The sequence below is a fragment of the Apostichopus japonicus genome, chromosome 22, assembly GCF_037975245.1.
Source record: "Apostichopus japonicus isolate 1M-3 chromosome 22, ASM3797524v1, whole genome shotgun sequence".
Classification (NCBI taxonomy): domain Eukaryota; kingdom Metazoa; phylum Echinodermata; class Holothuroidea; order Aspidochirotida; family Stichopodidae; genus Apostichopus; species Apostichopus japonicus.
The window spans coordinates 19,529,710-19,550,519 of NC_092582.1; the positions used below are offsets into that span (position 1 = coordinate 19,529,710).

Consider the following 20,810-nt stretch of genomic DNA (forward strand, 5'->3'; position numbering starts at 1 on the left):
TGCAACAACGACAAACAGCAAGATATATTCATGTTAATATTAGGTTTATAGTATAGGATCTGATTTACATAGCAGTTTGTTTATTAGCCTACGGAAGTTGTTGATAAAAACAATGCTCTGGTGTATTAAAGCGTGAAACACTTCGTATCTAGACATTGTCAAAACTCCTGTTTAGACCCAGGGACGTCGCTAGAGGGGGGTAGGGGGGGTGTCTCACCCCCAATCTTGGTAAAAATGACGATAGTTGGAAAATTTGAGTCGGAATTTCCGACTGTCGGAATTTCCGACTGTCGCCAGCTTCAATTCGGAATTTCCGACTGTCGCACTCTATTTTTTCTGACTGTCGCACTCTAATTTTCATATGTTCTTGTAATTTGTGAGTGACATAAAATTTTCGATCAAAATTGACCTTTAATCAGTCATATTTACCACGTTTTCCTCGTCACATTGAGAAATTGTATCTCGCGATCCTTATACTCCACCATACAAAACTTCGTATGATTTTGAATACTCTAAAAAAATACAACGTTCGCCAGCTTCAATTCGGATAATTTATGTATAAGAGGATAGGAAACATTTAGGGTTTCTAGGAACTAGTTTAACCTGACTTTTATCCAAGAAAAAAAAAAAAAAATGTTCGACGTTGATAAATTTACCAGCAATTATATAGCTTCTGATGACGTTTGCACTCGGGTATAAAAATATAGTATATATGAGGGAAAAAACTACGCTATGACTGCCATTGTCTATAAACCCTCAAAATATGTGTTAAAAAGTTCAAATGCATTGAAATCATACTGCAGGTACATAAATTTGAGACAAAAAATAACACAATGAGAAAATTGTTCTTTGTTTGTACTAACTTATGTATTTTATGTTATATTTTATGACCATGACCATAAACTTAATTTTAGTAGGTTACTATCTTAAATGAAGTAAAAGGAAAATAAATACCTTTTGTCCCTGTAAGAGTGAATCATTGTAAACAATCACCCACTGCTTCGAGTGTCATTAAGCACCAAGATTTAATGCCAATAAGTAGCTTACAATGCAGTTCTGAGGGGCGTACCAATACGCCCCACTACTGGTTGTAGTGTCATTTATCACCACGAAGTAACACCATAAAGTGGCTTACAGTACAGTTCTGAGGGGCGTACCAATACGCCCCGCTACTGGTTGTTGTGTCATTTATCACCAAGATTTAATGCCATTAAGTGGCTTACAGTACAATTCTGAGGGGCGTACCAATACGCCCCGCTACTGGTTGTTGTGTCATTTATCACCAAGATTTAATGCCATTAAGTGGCTTACAGTACAATTCTGAGGGGCGTACCAATACGCCCCGCTACTGGTTGTTGTGTCATTTATCACCAAGATTTAATGCCATTAAGTGGCTTACAGTACAATTCTGAGGGGCGTACCAATACGCCCCGCTACTGGTTGTAGTGTCATTTATCACCAAGAAGTAACTCCTTTAAGTGGCTTACAATACAGTTCTGAGGGGCGTACCAATACGCCCCGCTACTGGTTGAAGTGTCATTTATCACCAAGAAGTAACATCATTAAGTGGCTAACAGTACAGTTCTGAGGGGCGTACCAATACGCCCCGCTACTGGTTGTAGAGTCATTTATCACCAAGAAGTAACATCATTAAGTGGCTTACAGTATAGTTCTGAGGGGCATACCAATAGTGTCATTTATCACCAAGAAATTGTACCATTAATAACGACACTAAGTGGCTTATAATGCAGTTCTGAAAGATGTATTAAGACCCTCAGATTGCTCTAATGGGCATACCAATACCCCTACTTATGATTTTGGACCCAAAAAATACAATGATAGGGGAAGTCATTTTAACCTTAACCTCCCACGCCCCCCACTCACCCTCACACTTATTGTAATTTGTTTGAGAACCAAAAAGATAACCAGAATGCAACAGTGTTTTCGATGATGTAACAAGCAGTTTTTTTCATGAATCTGTCGTAATATATTGTGAAGGGGTACAACATACTTGATCTTGGTAATAGAGTGACCAGCAGTGTGATGTGACAACAAACAATAAATTCACAATGACACAGGCTGTCCTGAGATTCTAGTACTAATGTGATACTACATACTAACTATGGTATCTGTCTTATTGAAATATTGTGTAAAGCATGGTTTTCACAATGTGACCCATGACCATTGACCTCTGCCCACGCCATGAACTTTGTTTGTCTTAAATTATCTTTGAGTAAGGGGTACAGGAAGCTAAATGAGCGAAATGTCAGTAAAAGTATGTTAGATTAGCTTTATTTTTATTTCATTCACGCTTAAAATAAGCAATTTAGGATTTGTAGTGCAGTAGACCTTGTGGCTGTTTCAGGGTTGCCACTTCCTTATTATGAAAATATATACCCTACAGGACAATTAACCTTCCCGCTGTCCACAAACGACCTTTGACCTTCACCAAAATCAATAGGCTTTTTTTTAATCAGTGCTATAGTACCTTCATACCACGTATGAGATCTGCCCAAGCTTCCAGTATTGAGATATCTTGTTTACAAGGTTTTCAAAAGTTGACCTCTGATGACCCCAAATGACCTTAACCAATTGGCTCTTTGTATGTGGTACTTCTATACACTAAATATGGTCCGACATTCTCTTCTTCAGATATTGTGTTTACAAGCTGGGTGTCACAAACGCACATACACACCTGCACCTATACATACACCATCTTGAATGCAAACACCATACAACATAACAAAAGCAGCTTACAGTACTTTTTTAGATTGAATAAATGATCAATAATCTTTTATGTATCTGATATACTGTAGGTTATAGTCAGGATTAATAATGAACTCCATGTAATTATGACTGAATGAAGCCTTGAGATGTGACACTTAAATTTACTAAATGCTTTCTTCTTCTTCTGCCTCTTCCTCTTCTAGTTCCTCCTCCTCCTCTTCTGCCTCCTCACCTTCAAATTCCTCCTCTGCTTCTATTTCTATACCTATTTCTTCCTCCTCTTCTGGTCGCTTAGCACTGGCTAAACACCTTGCCATCCTCACTCTGGCCATCTTTATTTTGCCGTCATCCCAGTCCACACCTGCACAATTCCTCCCACTTTTCAGAATTGCAGCAACTCCATTACCTGTACGTATGAATATTTAAACAAAGATGATTAATGTAAAGTAAAGTAGGGGCTAACTCCATCCTGAAGATCAGAAAACGTGAGATTCCGAGGACTGTGATTCATATCTTGCTAAATAGCAACAATGTTTGAAGTATGTGAATTGATAACTCCCCATATTCAAGCACACACATTGAACGGCTTAATATTCTCTGTTTTTGCACTAGCCGTATCCCTAATCACCATTTAATGTGGATAGAAAACCAATTAATGTAAACTTTGCACATGATTATGCAGATATTAGTTTTCTAAAGAAGTACAGCTCACTCAATATCATACATGTTAACTCCCACTAGGATAACCAGCAACTAAGTACAAACTTTAACAGTACTTTATTTTAAGAAAACCACAATAAGGCATTTATAAACACACAGATACATTTTTCTAGGAAGCAGTACTTGTTCCAATGACAGCATCACAATATGTTCTTACCTGTGCCACAACATGCATCCAAAACCCACTGGCCAGTTGTAGTGAATGTTGCAACCAATCTCTGGTACAACTCTCCTGAGATGATGATTTCATCATCTAAAGAAATTTCATCCTCTGTGGTAAAAGGATCATCCCTAGAAACAGTAAGCACATTAAGGTCTGTGCCATCATCCCATCTAAGTTTCCTTGTAACAGTCTTCCCCTTAAATGCAATGGCCAGACCAAACAGACTCTGCGTGAGCATTTCTGTGTCATCTTCAGAAAAAAAAGAGAGAAATAAAACATTATTGTACCCTGACAGTCTTACCCTTTATTTTCTATCTGATGCATTGATAGTAAAATAACAAATGAACAAAGACTGCATCAATCATAATTTTTCAACAGTTAACCTTTTACACAAACATAATTGTTTTGCTCATTTTGAATATAGCATAGTAATTCCTGTACAGAGCTTTATTGGTTGATTGAAATGTACTTTAAGATCGGAAGATAGGCATATATAACCAGGACATTTTACTCATCATAATCAAAGTCCTTAATTTTCACAATCTACCTGACTCTCATAAATATGTGTATATACTTTCTCATAGATTTCTACCATTCTGAAAACTAGGATGTATCTGAATATTACTTTTTGAGTGCGGAACTACCACTGGCAAATCAGATTAACCTCTTGCAACAGCATTTTTGTTTTGGCCAGCCTAACTACACATGATTTTATTTTTGCCATATTTAATACCTTTTAACTACATTATGACAATTTAGACATATGGTTACTAAATCACAATCAGGTACATGTGCTAAGGACAATGAAAATCCAAACTCATTTGTTACAACTAGTCTGCTGTGCTATTTCTTTTTTCTTTGCTGTTTTCAAAATAGGCCAAAGTTATAACTTCTGTGCTTCAATATTTCCTATTGTCTTTAGAACCACTACCAGTCAACAATCCCTTGATTGTAAGTCTTACCATGCTGTTAAATGCTTAAATCATAAACTTAATAATCTTATTGAGTAGCAAACATAAAATTAAATAAACCAATTGAATAAGTCAACATTTAAAGAGACATATTCCTAAGCTTGACATTAAGACAACAGTACTTTAATCAGTAACTTGTATGGGAAAGTTTTTGCAGATTCCCAGGAAATGGCAAAAACCCAATATACAATATATACTACTACAACACATTACTAGAGCAATATACACTTCTACTTTGTGAATAAAAGCTGTCTGACAGCATTTGAATTCAGAAACTTACCTGATCTTGCATTTCTAATGTGAAAGTAAGCAGGGATCACAGAATTAAAATGCTCTGTTGCCCTTATGTCTTCACACATCATCTGCAAATCTGCTGCTGGACACATCACAACCAACTTAAAATCTCTGAGCCCAACATTCAGATTCAGGGAAACAGCCTTGTTTGTGAATCTCTTTACGTCTTCATTTATCCACCCCTGTAGAGATCATAACAAATTAAGAAAAAAGTGATGAGTATTAACCACTGTAGATTAATCTTGCAGAGAAAAGTCATTTTAAATGAACACCCCATACTCAATCCTAGATATACAATACATAGCTGTCCCCTCTTTTCATTAAGCCCAATAAAACTTTCAAACAAACCAACCGTTAAACAACATATGATGATTATACTGTAGCAACAGTGATGCATGTCCCTACAAGTGCAAAATTACTGTTTGTGTGTGTGTGTGACTAGTACAGTAATGCAGTAACTAGTTTAAAATTTTTGAAGCATGAGTTTGCAGTTTAATATGACATTGCCACCCATTTTGATTATATAATCACCCAAATGTTGTTTGTACTGTGTAAGGTTATTAAAGGTCTTAGGTCTGACTATGTGACTTAAATGTGTACCAAGACAGTTATAGCAAGCTTGATACACAGAGTAGAAACAACCAGCCTTCTTCAAATAGTAATTTTGTAAATCTAAGACTAAATGGCACATAGCTTTGAAAAATAACATTGTATTGTAAATTAAACAGTGAGAGAGCATCATACATGTCATGATTCTAGATTAAGGTTCATACTTTGCTTAATGTAATGCACAAATTGTGCATGCAGTGTCCCAGACACAATCAGATTGACACATATAAGTTTAGAATGATCTGCTTTCACATGAAAAAGACAAAAGAGTCAATCCATGTCAAATCAACAGATTTTTGACCGATTCCATGTCGACCCTCTCAGATTTGGCTGAAACTGATATATTGTCTTGTCACATGTCGTTGGGCCAAAAAAAAAGGTTCCAAACATTTTGCTTGCTAAGATATGGCCACACCTAGCAACAAATCAATGGTAGCTTTTAAAAGGCCCTAAATTATGCCCAAAATTAGCTAAATTGGATGTCTGCTTTCATGTGTTTTACAACATTTGCAATTTCAGACATCAAATACTCAACATGTATGTTAAAATGCCTTCACATTCGAAGGGAACTGTACGGCCCTTTTAGAAATACCATAGTTTTGTTGCAAAAATGTATCCAACATATTTTTTCCCAATATCTGCATTTGAGACAGCACACTATATATCAGTTTCAGCCAAATTTGAGAGGTTCGGCGGGAGGCCTCTGTTGAATTAACATTGATTGTCCCAAATTGATCACAGTAACTTGTTCAATCTGAATTCGAAGTAACTTTATGGGAGTTGACAAACCTTTGGCGTATTCAACACAATCAAAGGAAATCCTTTAAACGCATCTGGCAGCTGCATGGCTGGCAAGGTAATTGCCCTTGGGTCAAGCTGGCTCAACACACAGCTGGCTCCTCCAATTTGATATGGTATTGATAGGCCATTGGTCTCTTCCTTAGCCTTCAGGAGACTGCAATAACTCTTCAGTTCCTGAGGGACCTTATGAAGGGGAAAATGAATGAAAGGCAGAAGCATTTCTCTCTCTGTCTCTTCTGGGAACCTCCCTTCTGCCTCCTCCCACGTCTCCACACCAACCAAGTCCAGGAACATCTGCTGGATTTTGAGGAGCTTTACCAGCTTATGGGTCTCCTCCTTGAATTGCCCCAAAGTCATCATTCCACTGGACAACTCCTTCAAAAGGGTTTTGGTAGATGAAGCAGGGAGTCCAGTCAAGTAACGCAGTTGATAAGGCTTGACTGCGTCAACGAGCATTTTCCCTGCTTTCAGCTTTTGTCCAAGGAGCTGCCCGTGTTCACTCCTCTGCAGGACTTCTTCAAGGAGGTTGTACTCCTCATAATCGTCTCTACTCACAATGTTGCAGAGGAGATTAATGGTTCTTTGTTCTTTAACCTGAAAAATGTGATAACATTCAATAGTTGAGAAACAGTTTAGTACGGATGCACACTGGTCTATTGCGCAAGGTGCAATTCTGTTTTCCACAATTACCACCATAATGCACAACAGTTTTAGCTATTACCTTTCAGCTATTTTCATGAGTGAAAATTGATTGAGTATCAAACATGTTGCATATATATTCTCCTTGGGTTAACCACTATAGTTTACCATGAAGTTCAATGTTTATTGAGGCAAGAGATGCTAAAGATAGTTGATTGATATATATACACCTTTGATAAGTACTGGGAATCATTCTTAATGTTCTTCATGAAGGTAAAGAAATTTCAATTTCCATGGGAAAGATATTACTTATATTGGTCTAAGGTTCTTTTAGCCTAAATACAGTAGTCAAATTTAATTATACAGTTCTAGCATACCTTGGTTGAAAAGTTATACTTGATATGTACAGAAGTTCCTCCACAGTGAATGCAAGACTGTTGGTGACCATGTACACTTTTTGACATCAATCACTCCCTCCAGCTTCCCCTCCCCCCACACCCCTAAAGAAACAGTAAATCTAACCAGAATCAGGACAGGTTTTTGGCTCATCCAGCAATGTAGTATCTGGCTTCAATTAAAATACCAAATTTGGTTCACCCTAGTCACAAACCCAGCTTTACATAGTTGATTTGCCATAATAAGGATGATTCAGAGAATATAATTATGTATGAAATTCTTACATCATGCAGTATGAGAGAACAGGATTTCTTCCAATCAGTCGTGTCTCCATCCTTTCTGGTCTGAAACATGTCATGGCATAGTTGAATCTAAAGTTTAAAAAAAGGACAATGTTACTTATTGAACCCAACAAAACACAACAATATTCTTAAACTAATCCAAACTGAATCCGAACTAATCCAAAGGCAAACTAGCTACAACATACCATTTTCATCATTTGGAGAACAGAACTGAAACTCGGCAAGGCAACCAAAGTTGTTCTGCTACTTATGTCATTATGTCACACCTACTTTTGATTCTTAAGGTAAAACAATGCTTGGGTCGTATGTTTGTATACTTTAGTATTATTGCTCCAGGGTCTGCAATCCATGTCTGCTTTAGGGTGAAAATATTTTAAGGTTCAAGCAGTATTACCAATGTGATTATATGTATACGTGTATAGTTATACACAAGAGGGCAATATATAGAGTTGCATATTTCATCATCAGCATACTTATAAACAGATATTACCATTATGACCAATGTAAAAAAATATCTTTTATTTGCACATAGACACCCTTATATATGTGACTACTGTATGCCTTTAAAGTGTATGTACACCACCAGACTGTGGGTTCCCATAGGCCTAGTCTGTGTCCAATTTGGACAAGCAGAAGATGAATCCCAAACAAGCTTTCACAATGTTGGATTACTCACGAACACAATGCATCATGGTGCTCTAATGTTTTTTGATATGATAATTTAGCAGTACTATACTGTCATATGATTTCAGTGTTATCACTCTGCTGTCCTCTACAATCTCAGTAATACTATGGAATAGGTCGTTTCTGCCTGTATTAGTAGCCTACATGTTGTTCTCATTATACAAGTGAAGATTCCATTTGAATGTTATGTTTACCCTTGGAATAATATTGAATTAAAATATTGAATTTAATTTGATGTGACATTTGACCTATGTTTCTGGGGTCTGCTAGACATAGACATTTACCCTAGGACAGCTTATACCAGGTTTTAAGAAAATCAAACCGCCATTCAAGAGGACTTTTTGACATGAAATTGGACCATACATACAGACAACTCTTTACCCCTCCCTCAGTCATGCCCTTCCGGTCACCATGCAATACCCCACAATGAATGACACCTCGATTGTCCCTACACAGGAAAAATAATCACTACCAAGGCAACTGTTGCATGTTACTGTTAATGGTCCAACTGGCAAAAGAACTACAATATTGTACCTAATCCTCCCTATGAGAGTGATTAGATAACAATCATTTGAAAATTCACATACTGTAACAGAGCTATTCTATGTGCACAACACAAAGTTATGTGCTATGTATAGACAAGGACTTTCCATGCACACTTTAATGTCATAATGCATTGGTCATTGCAACCTGTATATATGGAGGAATGAAAAGAATAACTGCTCAGCAGAAATTCTTATATAAAAACAATGTTACATTCATGGTAGTCACCTTCTCCTTGAGGCTCATCTGATGCCTGGTTTCCCCTATTTTGTTGTGTTTGTTAGCCAACCAAAGTTTTGCATCTTTGGATAGAGACTTGCTGTAAACTATACACAGACGGGAAGCAAACACATTCTTGTCAGGATGTTTTTCTCTCAACTCCTTACAGGCTGTCAAATTGTGGATGCCACCAATCACTTCATAATGGTATCCATTTGCCTGAAAGAAAAATTTGTTACAAAATGTGACATTTATCAAAAAGAAGCGTAATTTCATGACTGATCCTCAAAGATCAGGTGTAATTGACATGCAAACAGAAAGCCACTAGGCTTAGTGATTCCTTGGCTATTGTTATTGTAGGGCATTGGAGGGGAGAGTTCTACTGAGTACAGGGGATCCACAGTGTAATGGAAAAATATTATTAGCAAAGGAGAATTAAACGTGTATTCAAAGATATGGTGTGGACAACCCTGAGTTATCGTGTTTTCAAATGTTTTTAATATTATGATTTATGTGGGAATCCATATGTCAAGTAAAAGATCTGTTCATGTTGTTCTTCTCGTCTAGGGCTTATATTCCCATGTGTACGGTGAGATACCATGTTTTAGGAGTTTTCAGACTGTGAATTAAACTGACCTCAAATGACCTTGACCGACACAGCAAAAAAATAGAAGACGATGCTTGTAAAGGAGACCAAATTCGTACCAAATTTGACATTAACAAAAGTTTCACTCCTTCAGTTATAAAAGTTGTCATTTGTTGACCACTCGTGACCTCAAATGACCTTGACTTCTCCCAACACACTACCAGTTGAGTATTTACTAAGAGTGTCTACATACTGAGCATTAACTTCATGCAAGCTGTACTTGGTGAGATACGTGTATAGAGTTTTTACTTGCTGACCATTTTCGATTCAAGTGACCTTTGACCTCTCCCGAAAGCAATTGTAGCTGAGAATTTGCAAAGGAGTAGCTTTCTACCAAGTACAGTATGAACTTCATGCATATTGCAACTGTTGAATTATCAAAGTTTTCAAAATTTGAGCTAAGGTGTCTCTCTCTCACATATGCACACACATGCAGTCACTGCTGCATGGATTTTGATAAGCAATTAAAATTCACTCCGTTATAAAAATCACTTCATAAACAAGTGCTGATTACTCACTGTGGCTTCTGAAAAATTCTCCCAGTTTTCCAAAGTTTTTGCTATTACAGTCAGTGGTTGATAACTGTGGTTAGTAAAATCTAACATTGCCTCTTTCAGTTTGGTGAGAAATTGCACATTGACTTCTCTCAACTTCAGACCAACTTCTAGATTTTCAATGTCAATTTTTGCAACACCTGTAGAGAGGTTAAAACAATGGTAAATAAATTTCTGTAAACAAAGTTAACATCAATTAACTGACAGGGAAATGCCATACTGTAGGTATGCAAAAGGTTTTCCTTAAAGCATGCCAATACTATTCAAACCAACTGTGCACAGTGAATATAATGATTGTTACAGTATGTTGTAAAGCAATGTTCAGTTAATGAACACATTATTTATTGGGTTAACTATGGCCCCCTCCCCGATAACACTCAAATAAAAAAATAATACTTCTATGTTGTGAATTTCTGGTGAAAAAGTGAACAGTTGAGGCAGTTCTTAATGGGCATGAAGTAGGAGGCATACAGATGGCTCAGTATGAAGGACACTGCACAAAAGTGATGTTAATGAAATTAACAGCTGTATATCACTCATACAGTATGCATGTCCACCATGGAGGACATTTTGACTAATAAAGGGCCAAGAATAGATTGATGGAAATGGAAGATGATTGTTTTAGCACAGGAAAAACTTTTATCAATGTTTTATAATGATGAAACTTAATGCTTATCCAAATTCTCTTCACAACTTTTCCTCCAGAAAGTTGGTAAACCAAAATGTTGGGTTTGTTTCCTTTGTGTTTTTGATGGACCTGATTAGATTGTCTGGTATACTCAATCTGGCCAGTAGGGAATCCCTGTACTAAAACCACAACAGTTCCAATTCCTGAGGCAGTTTATTGTACTGCTACCGTACCTGACAGCTTCTAAGGGTTCTCACCTAAAAATGCTGCATTGACTTCCTTCTTGACGCTTTCTAGAGGGCTTACAACTGGCTGGTCGTTATTGCTCTTCCTCTTCTTGTGAAGCACAGGCAACTTGTGTTGAACCTTTCTTTTCTCTGTACTTCCCGATGTTGAAGGTCTGTTGTAAAGTGGAAAAGAGCAATTAGTAAACCTGAATGGTCTGCACACTTTCATTTCCACTCCAAATGAGGGCAAGGAAACATGCGAATTGCTCGCATAATACTTAATACTTATACTTAACCCATAATTGAAACTTGGGTTCTTCTGTTTAAATAGTATACATATGCAGTTAAGCTCCCACTGAACCATTATGTACAAAGTACTGGATACAGGTGTACAAAGCTATGTAAATCATTTTTTCTCTACTTTAAAGGGGGATTTTTTGTTTCTCAAATCTGGTTGGTTTATAAAATAGTAGGCTGAAATGCATCCTGATCACATGCTCATTGGCAAGAGTGAATACATTTTCCAATTTTTCTAAAGTTTTATGACTGCATATATGGCAACAACAAAGTGAGAAATCTCATCAAGGCACATGAAAAAGTTCATTGTCAACAAATCATTAAAAAGAGAGTGAAGGATTACAGGTGATTCTTTAGATTCCACTTAATCAAAACAAAATTAAAACCAAATTATCAGTGTCATGAAAACTAAACCATCTGGTATTTTTTCCCATTCACTCAACTGAAATACCTGATTCAGGCTCTGATTCAGATGTTGAGACCTTCTGTAGTACAACAAATATTACCTTTTATGCTTTTTTTTACCAGAATGCATGCTATTTACAAAGAAAATCAAACTCAGCAGATTGTACTGTTAGTCCACAGTATGCTACAGAATTACAGTAAGTTAACCTGTTTACTTACCCATCACTGCATTCATCATTTGAGTAATTGTATACATCTGCAGAACTGTTTGTAGCCCTAGATACTCCACTGTGATGTGCATTGGATTGTGAGTTCCCGGTGTCATCTTTCCCATTTATTAGACTATTCAATCTTAACACAAACTCATCCAGAGTGGCCACAGCTTTTAATGCCAGCCCTGTTGGGTCTTTGTTCCAAAGAAAAGACCTTCTCTGAACAGCTTTTGGTCGCTCAGATACATTCTCGAAATAAACCTGAAAATGGTCAAAATAATCTCCCTTATACAAAAATAATTCATGCATAATAGTTCTCAAAATATCTTGGGTCTTCTGGGAATTCTAAAACTTGTTCTGATGATCATCATGCACGAATCATTTATTTGTCTTAACGAGAGTGAAATCCTCCATAACTAGGTTTCAACTTTAAGGAGGTTAATAGTTGTGAATCAATTAAACATAACCTGCCCTTTTCAAATCACCTTTCCTTATGACTTTGAAAAATATGAGTACTATCAATTAGTCTAATCAAGACATGACAACATGTGAGATCTAACATACACAAAAGATTGTGCCATTTTGCATATATCCTTTCTTCAACGTGCAGTTTCTTTTCCCAACACCATAGCCACCTTTACAATGATATCAATTGGTGAGTTTTTCTCACATACTTTTACACTCTTCATTGTCATGTACAGTAGCCTACATCTAGGCTACATACCTGCTGTGAAACTTGTCTCAGATTGAAATATCCCCAACCCTTGCTATTATTGTATGGTTGGGCACAGAGTAAAAATCTAATGTTGATCCCTTCTTTCTAATATGATAATATCCTAGTGTCCTAGACTCCAATATCCCCACCCCGATCAATGTCTGGCCCAGAGGGGAGAAGGGGTACACATGAGGCATTTACACCCATCATATTTAAAGACAGTGGGCTAGCTCTCTTTGGAGTTGGACGCGACAACATTATTTTTATAAGAAATTTTAAGATTTGTGGCTACAAACACCTTCAGACACACATTGCCTATTTTTTTTAATGAAAGCTGTAGGTAAAAGATTCGTGGAGCATCAATCAAATAGCTGCACGAAATTTAGACTCACCTGTGATGCTGTGACCTAGCCTATACACAGACTTGAGTCTAGAAATATTATGCACGCTACCCTAACTAGCCTAAGTTAGAGCCTGTAGAGGCCTTCTTTGTTCTTTTTGAGGCGTACTACAACGAAACGAACTTGTCTAGAAAGAAGACAAAATCGCTTGGACAATGACTTCCCGGGCTCCTGTGTTTAAGTTTGACCGTAAATTGTCGAGAGCAGAAGCAAATTTAAATGCCGAATAAATCCTAGTCATGAATCAACTTCAAGTAGGCCTAACGTTTAATCGTGACTCACATAATACTGTACTGCACTTTTTCACCTTTGACCCTTAATTTTAAGCGTCAGGAGGTAGCACTTCGATGTTACTACGCTGCCAACTTGCTTGTTACTGCACTTGCTACAAGTAGCATGTTTTTTTCATTCACAATTATATCAGAATTGATTGAAATATCTTTTCTTATCAGTTTGGGTTGTAGACAAGCCACACTTAGGACAGTGTCCGTGTCCTAAGGACAGATACGGTTTATTCTTCAACTTAAAAGCAGCATTTTGCGTTTGGTCGCCGTTTTCTATTTTTTTGACATGTCCATCGAGTTTTTTACATTAATCACAAAACAGCAAACTAAGATATCAGCAAAGTTTTTCCCTGCCAACATCGTTAATTGGCAAGTAATTAAGGATATTTGCAGAGAATGAGAAAGTATCCACGACAAAATTCCACATTTAATATTAATCGCATACAGTACCTCAAACCCACTAGTTTGAATTCAACCAATCAGAGATGCCGGTTTAGTTAGGAGCCGTTGCTTAGTTTAAAGGGAGTTGTTATGGAACTCCCTGGTTACAACTGCCATATAGAGTCGACTGTACACAAATCAAGCTTGGTGTTGGATTACGTATTGGTCAATGACGTTCGTAGTGTTTAAATATTCATATTATGGGCGAGGTTAATTGGGATCCCAAAGGAAAACATCTTGGAGAAAAACAAAATTTAAAGTTGCAAATTTTTCGACTTTTATGCCACCATTTGAAGTAAGATTTAAATAGATAAGCTAGTTATGTATGTCGTTATGGCATAGTGGAGTCAGTGAGGTTGAGAAATATCATAGAAAATGACTGCTTTAAGTCAGTCTAGAACAGGGTTGTCCAACCTTTTACAGAGGAGGGCCACATGGAATGATTATGATGAAGGAGGGGCCGCATGAACCCTACACTCGATTTTCCGATTTTTTGCCCGAAGCCCAAGGCAACAAAATGTGAGCACTGCGCGCGGAGCGCACTGATTTATTTTCCTTCCTGATAAAACAGATGAATAAAGTTCAGCCTCCCCCCCCCCCCCCTCCGCTGAGAGAGTGTCACACAAACTGACCTGTATGCAGTTTTTTGGATCCAGAAGGTTCGAATGATTGATTATATAGCTTCAAATTGTTATCAATAAATCTGCTCACTAAAATTTCGCACAGTGGAGCATCTCTGGCGGGCCGGACGCAACCCTGCGGCGGGCCGGACTGTGGCCCGCGGGCCGTAGGTTGGACAACCCTGGTCTAGAACAATATAGGGTTTTCGAAAGATCAAGAAGAAGGGTTTTCGAAAGATCAAGAAGAAGTTCGAATTCAAGGCATAAACGCTTGACTACACTGCAATCACAAATAAATTACGCTTAGCAGTTACATTAGCACACTGCGGTTCAAGCGTCCTTTGACTCAGTCAGAGAACAATAGTACTCACTGTTGATGTTAGTTCTGTATGAAGATTAAAAAAAAAACACCGATAGTGTGCGTTCTGACAGTGGCCCCATCAATTGCGCTTGTAGGGCGGTTAATTACGCGGTGACTTGATTCGGGTTTTCAAGAATGTTTATAGTTTAGACATTTTTTCCTTTCACTGACCTTTGTAGGTTTGTCGAGCAGATTGACCAGATGTCTGTCTTTAACTCCAGAAGTTAAATAAGTACCACATATTATGATTTGGCATAACTTTTATTTCTTCTGAAAGGGTAAGGGAATGGTTTGCCTGAGAAAGTTGTACTTGCAAGTAGTGTAAGACCATGGGAAGTATTACTTCCATGATGATAGGCTTTGAACACAAAGGCTATTTTAAAGATTCGTAATCGGGTCTTAGTTTCGTGCCTGCGAGTTGGCCCTCCCAATATAGGGTCCTTGATCGGGGGGGGGGGGGGGGATATGCAACCTCTCAGTGATCACATTTTTTTAATCGTTTATGTGCAAGGAAAACGAAGATTACACAACTCTAATTTAACGGCTAATGTGCAAATGCAATGAAAGGTCGGGAGTAATTATAGAATACAGGGCCACTCGATGATACTATCTGAGCATCCGGATGCGCGGATGCTCAGTCTCACCCCAGTACGTATTTGAGTATAAAATGTCAAAGTCCCAGTTCTTTCTTTTTGAGTGGATGCGCGGATGCGTGGATGCGGAGTCAAAAATTTCTTAAGTCCTTTCCTAGTACTTCTGTGGTGGAATTTTAGAGGGCGTCACACATGTACGGATGCCTTTTAAGAACGACACACTCTTGATGTGGAATATCTTCGTACATACGGGACTTTCAGTATTGGAAATACGTGATGGTATGTGTCGAAACTTTTCGAAAATTATTTAAGTCCATTCCTAGTACTCCCGGAGTGGATGCGCGGATGCGGAGTCAAAATGAAATACGTGATGGTGTATCGTATATGGGGAAACTTTCGAAAATTATCTAAGTCCTTTCCTAGTACTCCCAGGGTGGATGCGCGGATGCGCGGATGCGGAGTCAAAATGAAATACGTGATGGAATTTTAGAGGGCGTCATACGTGTACGGACATGTACAGACACACCGCGCATCCGCGCATCCGGATGCTGGGAAGAGTTAATGAATGGCCCTGTATTCTATAATTGTACCTTTTCCTCACCTTAATGCAGTCCGGGAGCGGCTGGTATATTTCGAATCTTGTAATTGGTGACATGGGCTCTTTGGTTCCAAAAGTAGAGTCAGGACGAGTCCGATATAAGTAAATTCTTGAGTCTTCCTCTACCACCCACCAATTTCTTGGTCTCGTCATTTTATTAAAATTATTGTTTAGGCGTCTCGAACTTTGTTGGCAACTTTGGTGCATCCGTGCATGAGCAGTCTAATCGTGTCAGGGTATAAATGCGTTCGTGGACTAACCAGGGAGTTGTTATGGAACGTATACGTATGTGTATGCAATCTCAACGATGAAATTTACGATATCAAAGAATGGTGCGGATTACGTGGTAGAAAAAAAGACAACCAGTTGTCATATGGTTGAACGTATACACTTTTGCGGTCAACATCAAGAGGGCCGATGAAAGATGATATTACGTAATCATTCCTATCACGTTGCGTTCTCTCACACAGGAAACAATGGTTTAAGTGTTATATAGAGGATTTTAAGTGACGATATGGCATGGCCTTAGCAACTTCAGTTGTTGTTAATAATGCACTTAACTATATTTATTAAACAGTGGGTTTGGCGAATAGGATAATTTAGACCTACCAGTATGTGTGCGTGTTTGTGTGTATGTATATATGTACAGGTATGGATGGATGGGAATAACGGAGAAGCTGCATTAAACAAATATAGGCTATGCTGCGGTTCATTAAAAATTATGCTGCTTATATATATATATATATATATATATATATATATATATATATATATATATATATATATATATATATATATATATATATATATATATATATATATATATTTATATATATATATATATATAGGTAAGTGATTGGAAGTAAAGCAGCCAATGTTTGGTTTTTGCAGAGCTTTCGAGCAAAACTAGCTCTTCTTCAGTGCATGATCACCGAAAGAACTACAAGTGACTTGGTCACTTTCGGTGATCATGCACTGAAGAAGAGCTAGTTTTTCTCGAAAGCTCTGCAAAAACCAAACATTGGCTGTTTTACTTACAATCACTTAGTACCTAATTCAATTTTTGTATCTCACTAGAGATCCAGCCTTTCTCTAAATGCAGCATAGTTGTTTAACAGTTTTTCCGTTATCCCTATATATATATATATATATATATATATATATATATATACATATATGTGTATATATATATATATATATATATATATATATATATATATATATATATATATATATATATATATATATATATATATATATACATATATTTATATACATATATTACTTTTATTATCATAATTTATATTAATATGAAAAGCCCACGTTTAATCCAAACGAACATATTATTAGAGAAAGATATGACTCATTATTGACAAATAAGGCGACTATATATATTGGAATTTCCTGTTCCCCTGGGACCTTCGTCTTGGCAGTCGAATGAAAATTACAAAATGGAACACAAGGAAAGTATGACGCTAGATAAGTGTAAGTTGCATTAATGGAATTAAAACCAAATAAACCATGACTATACAGGAAGCGGATTAAGGAGCAAAGAACTGATTACATATGTTTGTAGAACTGATAGTTGTTAAGCGGTCCCAAATCTTTGTTGAGGCCGGTGATGTGAGACTTAATACGAAAGAACCAATCGATTTCTTTACGTTTACGTTCAGTAGCGGATTTGAAGTTCGAGGCAATAAAAATACATTTTAGGTTGTGAGTGAATAGCAAAGAAGATTGAAATGATCGGAAACGGGGAACGCTGAAAATTATCACGAATATATTGGAGGGGGGGGGGTAGTAAGACGTAAGCGGAACCGATAACCTTCATCACCTACATAATTGCCCTCTTTGCAAAGTACACAATAGAAAATGTAAATAACATTACAAGGGAAGGGGATCTTAGACCATAGTTAAGATTGGGAATTTTGATCTCGGTGCCTGCAGGGGCATATTGGCATCGAGGTTTACCGTAATGGAAATTACCTGCGGAGATGGAAACTGAGTAACGGAGTCTGGAGGAACTTGAGGAAGTGAGTAGGAATCTAAGGTTCAAGGTTGACGGAAAGCTTGCATGGTTAACGATTATACTACAGAGTAAAATCGTCTTGAAATACAGCAAATTCATGTTAAATGGAGCCTTTAAATGATTTGGTATATATAAGGGGATTGTAATTGGTAACAAACGGAATGCTTGTTTTAGGACATTTTGACTTGTATTTTAATAGGTCCTCACGATTCAATTTGTCGACCCTGGAAATAACCTGTCTAAATAAGTGAAGGGGTATTCGACGTTCAAGAAACAGCCAGTTAAAGTGGATAACTGGTGTTCATAATCACGTGGGCAGGAGCAAATGCGTTGGAGTCTAAAGCATTGGCTGCAAATAATATAACTCTTGAGACTATATGTGATTGAAACTATTAAATGATAAATACTGAATATCGGTAGGTTTATAAAAGAGGTTAAGGATAAACTATCCAATTTGACCAGAACATCTAGATATGATATTTGGTGTTAAGAAACTTCCGAATCGACAGAAAATGTAATGCTATCATAAATAGAATTAACATGATATTTGTTCAAAGAAAGACTTTAAGTCTCAATACGTGTTTGCTTATGAATTTCGGGAAAAACTTATGAAAATGCACACATTAGTAAGAATGACATGCTCATGATCACCATGTGGCCAACGTAGCACCGTACAATGTAATTTATGGAAACCTATATGGTATCCTATGAAAGACCTTTCATAGGGTACACGCATCGAAGATTGGAGCAGCTCGATATTCATAAGGTCCGTTAATCGTAAGGTTCATTGGTCATAAGGTTCGTTAGTCATAAGGTTCATTGTTCATAAGGTGCAATATCAATCATTAGAAAAACGGTTCTTTAGTCATAAGGTTCGTTATTCACAATTGGAAAAAAGGCTCGTTATTCATACTTGAATCGGACCTTGTTTGCCATTATGAATATCGAACCATTTTTCCGATTATGAAAAACGGAGCTTTTTTCTATTATGAATATTGAACCTTTTTTTCCGATTATGAATAACGGACCTTATGAACAATGCCCCTTTTTATTATGAATAACGAACCTATTTTTTCCCGATTATGGATAACGAACCTTTTTTCGAAACAAAATGCACGTTATGAATAACGAACCTTATGAACAATGACCCTAATGACTATGAATATCGGGCTAAGATGACACGGGCAAACCCGTTACCATTAAATACCATTGAATTTCTGTTACTGCTGATTCATGAAGAACAGATATGTACAACATATTTGCCATCACGAGTCACTATCACACAGACCCACTACAGGATATGTTTAATATTCAACAGGATATTTAGGTTGTCCCTTGCAATTTTAAAGTGGGTGTACGTATACACACGGCACGTCGAATAATACACGGGCGAAACTCGCTGTGTCCTGCAATACCATTGAACTTCTGTCAGTTCGTATATTTCTCAAGAAACCGACACGGATACACGACAGCATACCTATATGTATATGTATCTCAAGGTCGGCATATCATAGGCATCTATTTGATCGATGCGGTAATAGGGTTGCCTTCTATGAAAGTAAGAAATCCGTTACCATCAAATACTATTGACGTACCGATCAGTGGCGTCGTCAATGGGTCGGTTGGGCCCCCCTGGTGCCCCCCCCCCCCGATGCGATTTGAAGTTTTAACAAGAATACTCAAACAAAAAACTTTATCTGCCTCAATTAAAACATAAATATCGGACAGATTAAGCCCGAACATTCTTAAGCATAAAATTACTTCAAGTTGCTAAATGTAGCACCAAACTGCATCTAAGAACCCTTAATAGATCTAAAATGTCTCAAAAGGGAGGGGACACCCTCTAACACCCCTTCCCCAGGACGGCATGTAATAATACACATTGTGCCTCCTTAAGTAAGTGATGTGCCCCCCCCCCTACCCTCTACTAGATGAAAGAGTACAGCACTGATGGATGAAGAACCCGATTGAAGTACATCCGATTCGGTTCAGTTTCCGTATTACATATTATTTCACAAAAATTACAAATTTTAAACCCTAATGACGTGCGGGCATATTCTGTACGAATTTAATACATCACTAAGTGTGGTGGAGAGATCCTCAACCCTAAATGTGATAGATTTTGTTTATAACTTCTCCAAATCAGTGTCCAGTTTAAGTTTTGAAAATATTAATCAATAAATGATGAATGCAGAAAAATAAGAGTATATATATATATATGTAGAGCGGACGAATAAACAATTTTGCTTGTAAATTGTACATATGATATTTTTCTCGAACTGATACATACGACCTTGAATTTTACACATCATTAAAATTATGTGAATGGCAATGACATATGTAAAGGAGGTTTTTGTAACACATTTAGATCCAGAGATATGTGTGTTTTTTCACGTCGCAAAAAGTACGCCCTCTATTCCATTTTGTTGCTAAAATGTGTTGTTTTTGTTTCCTCTTTTGTTGGAGACTAGGTATTTTCCTTTATATAGTAACATGATTCAGCTATGAGTTGATCACACTGAGTAAATTTGTGTTTGTTCTTTTCCAAATCTGATTAAGTTTAGACAATTCCAACAAATCAAAATAGCTCTGTCAAAACACAAGCATTCAAAATTGTTATGAAAGTTTGATGCATTTGCCACATTAGGAGGATTCAAATGAAGTGTCAATGTTAGTGCGGATAATTAAATGAAAATAGCTATGGCTGTAGAAAATCAGACGACTGAGTGCC

At 37.2% G+C, this 20,810-nt stretch overlaps 1 protein-coding gene across 1 annotated transcript; it reads right to left on the reverse strand.

Moving 5' to 3' along the window:
* Window positions 1–573: 573 nt before the first annotated feature.
* On the reverse strand, window positions 574–16,633 carry LOC139964316 (uncharacterized). Its single transcript, XM_071965821.1, has 10 exons — window positions 16,054–16,633; window positions 12,045–12,298; window positions 11,154–11,296; window positions 10,233–10,408; window positions 9,078–9,287; window positions 7,605–7,691; window positions 6,274–6,879; window positions 4,862–5,057; window positions 3,605–3,859; window positions 574–3,133 (listed from the first exon to the last, which is right to left on the reverse strand). Exons 1-10 carry the CDS (start codon window positions 16,255–16,257, stop codon window positions 2,892–2,894), a joined length of 2,373 nt encoding a protein of 790 aa, XP_071821922.1. The 5' UTR covers window positions 16,258–16,633; the 3' UTR covers window positions 574–2,891.
* Window positions 16,634–20,810: the final 4,177 nt, after the last annotated feature.

Coding starts and splice junctions, on each gene's coding strand:
- LOC139964316 (XM_071965821.1), bottom strand. CDS start 16,257: ATGCACCAAAGTTGCCAACAAAGTTCGAGACGCCTAAACAATAATTTT. Junction 11,297..12,044: donor AATGATGAATGCAGTGATGG/GTAAGTAAACAG, acceptor ACTTTACAACAG/ACCTTCAACATCGGGAAGTA. Junction 6,880..7,604: donor GTTCTCTCATACTGCATGAT/GTAAGAATTTCA, acceptor CACATTTTTCAG/GTTAAAGAACAAAGAACCAT.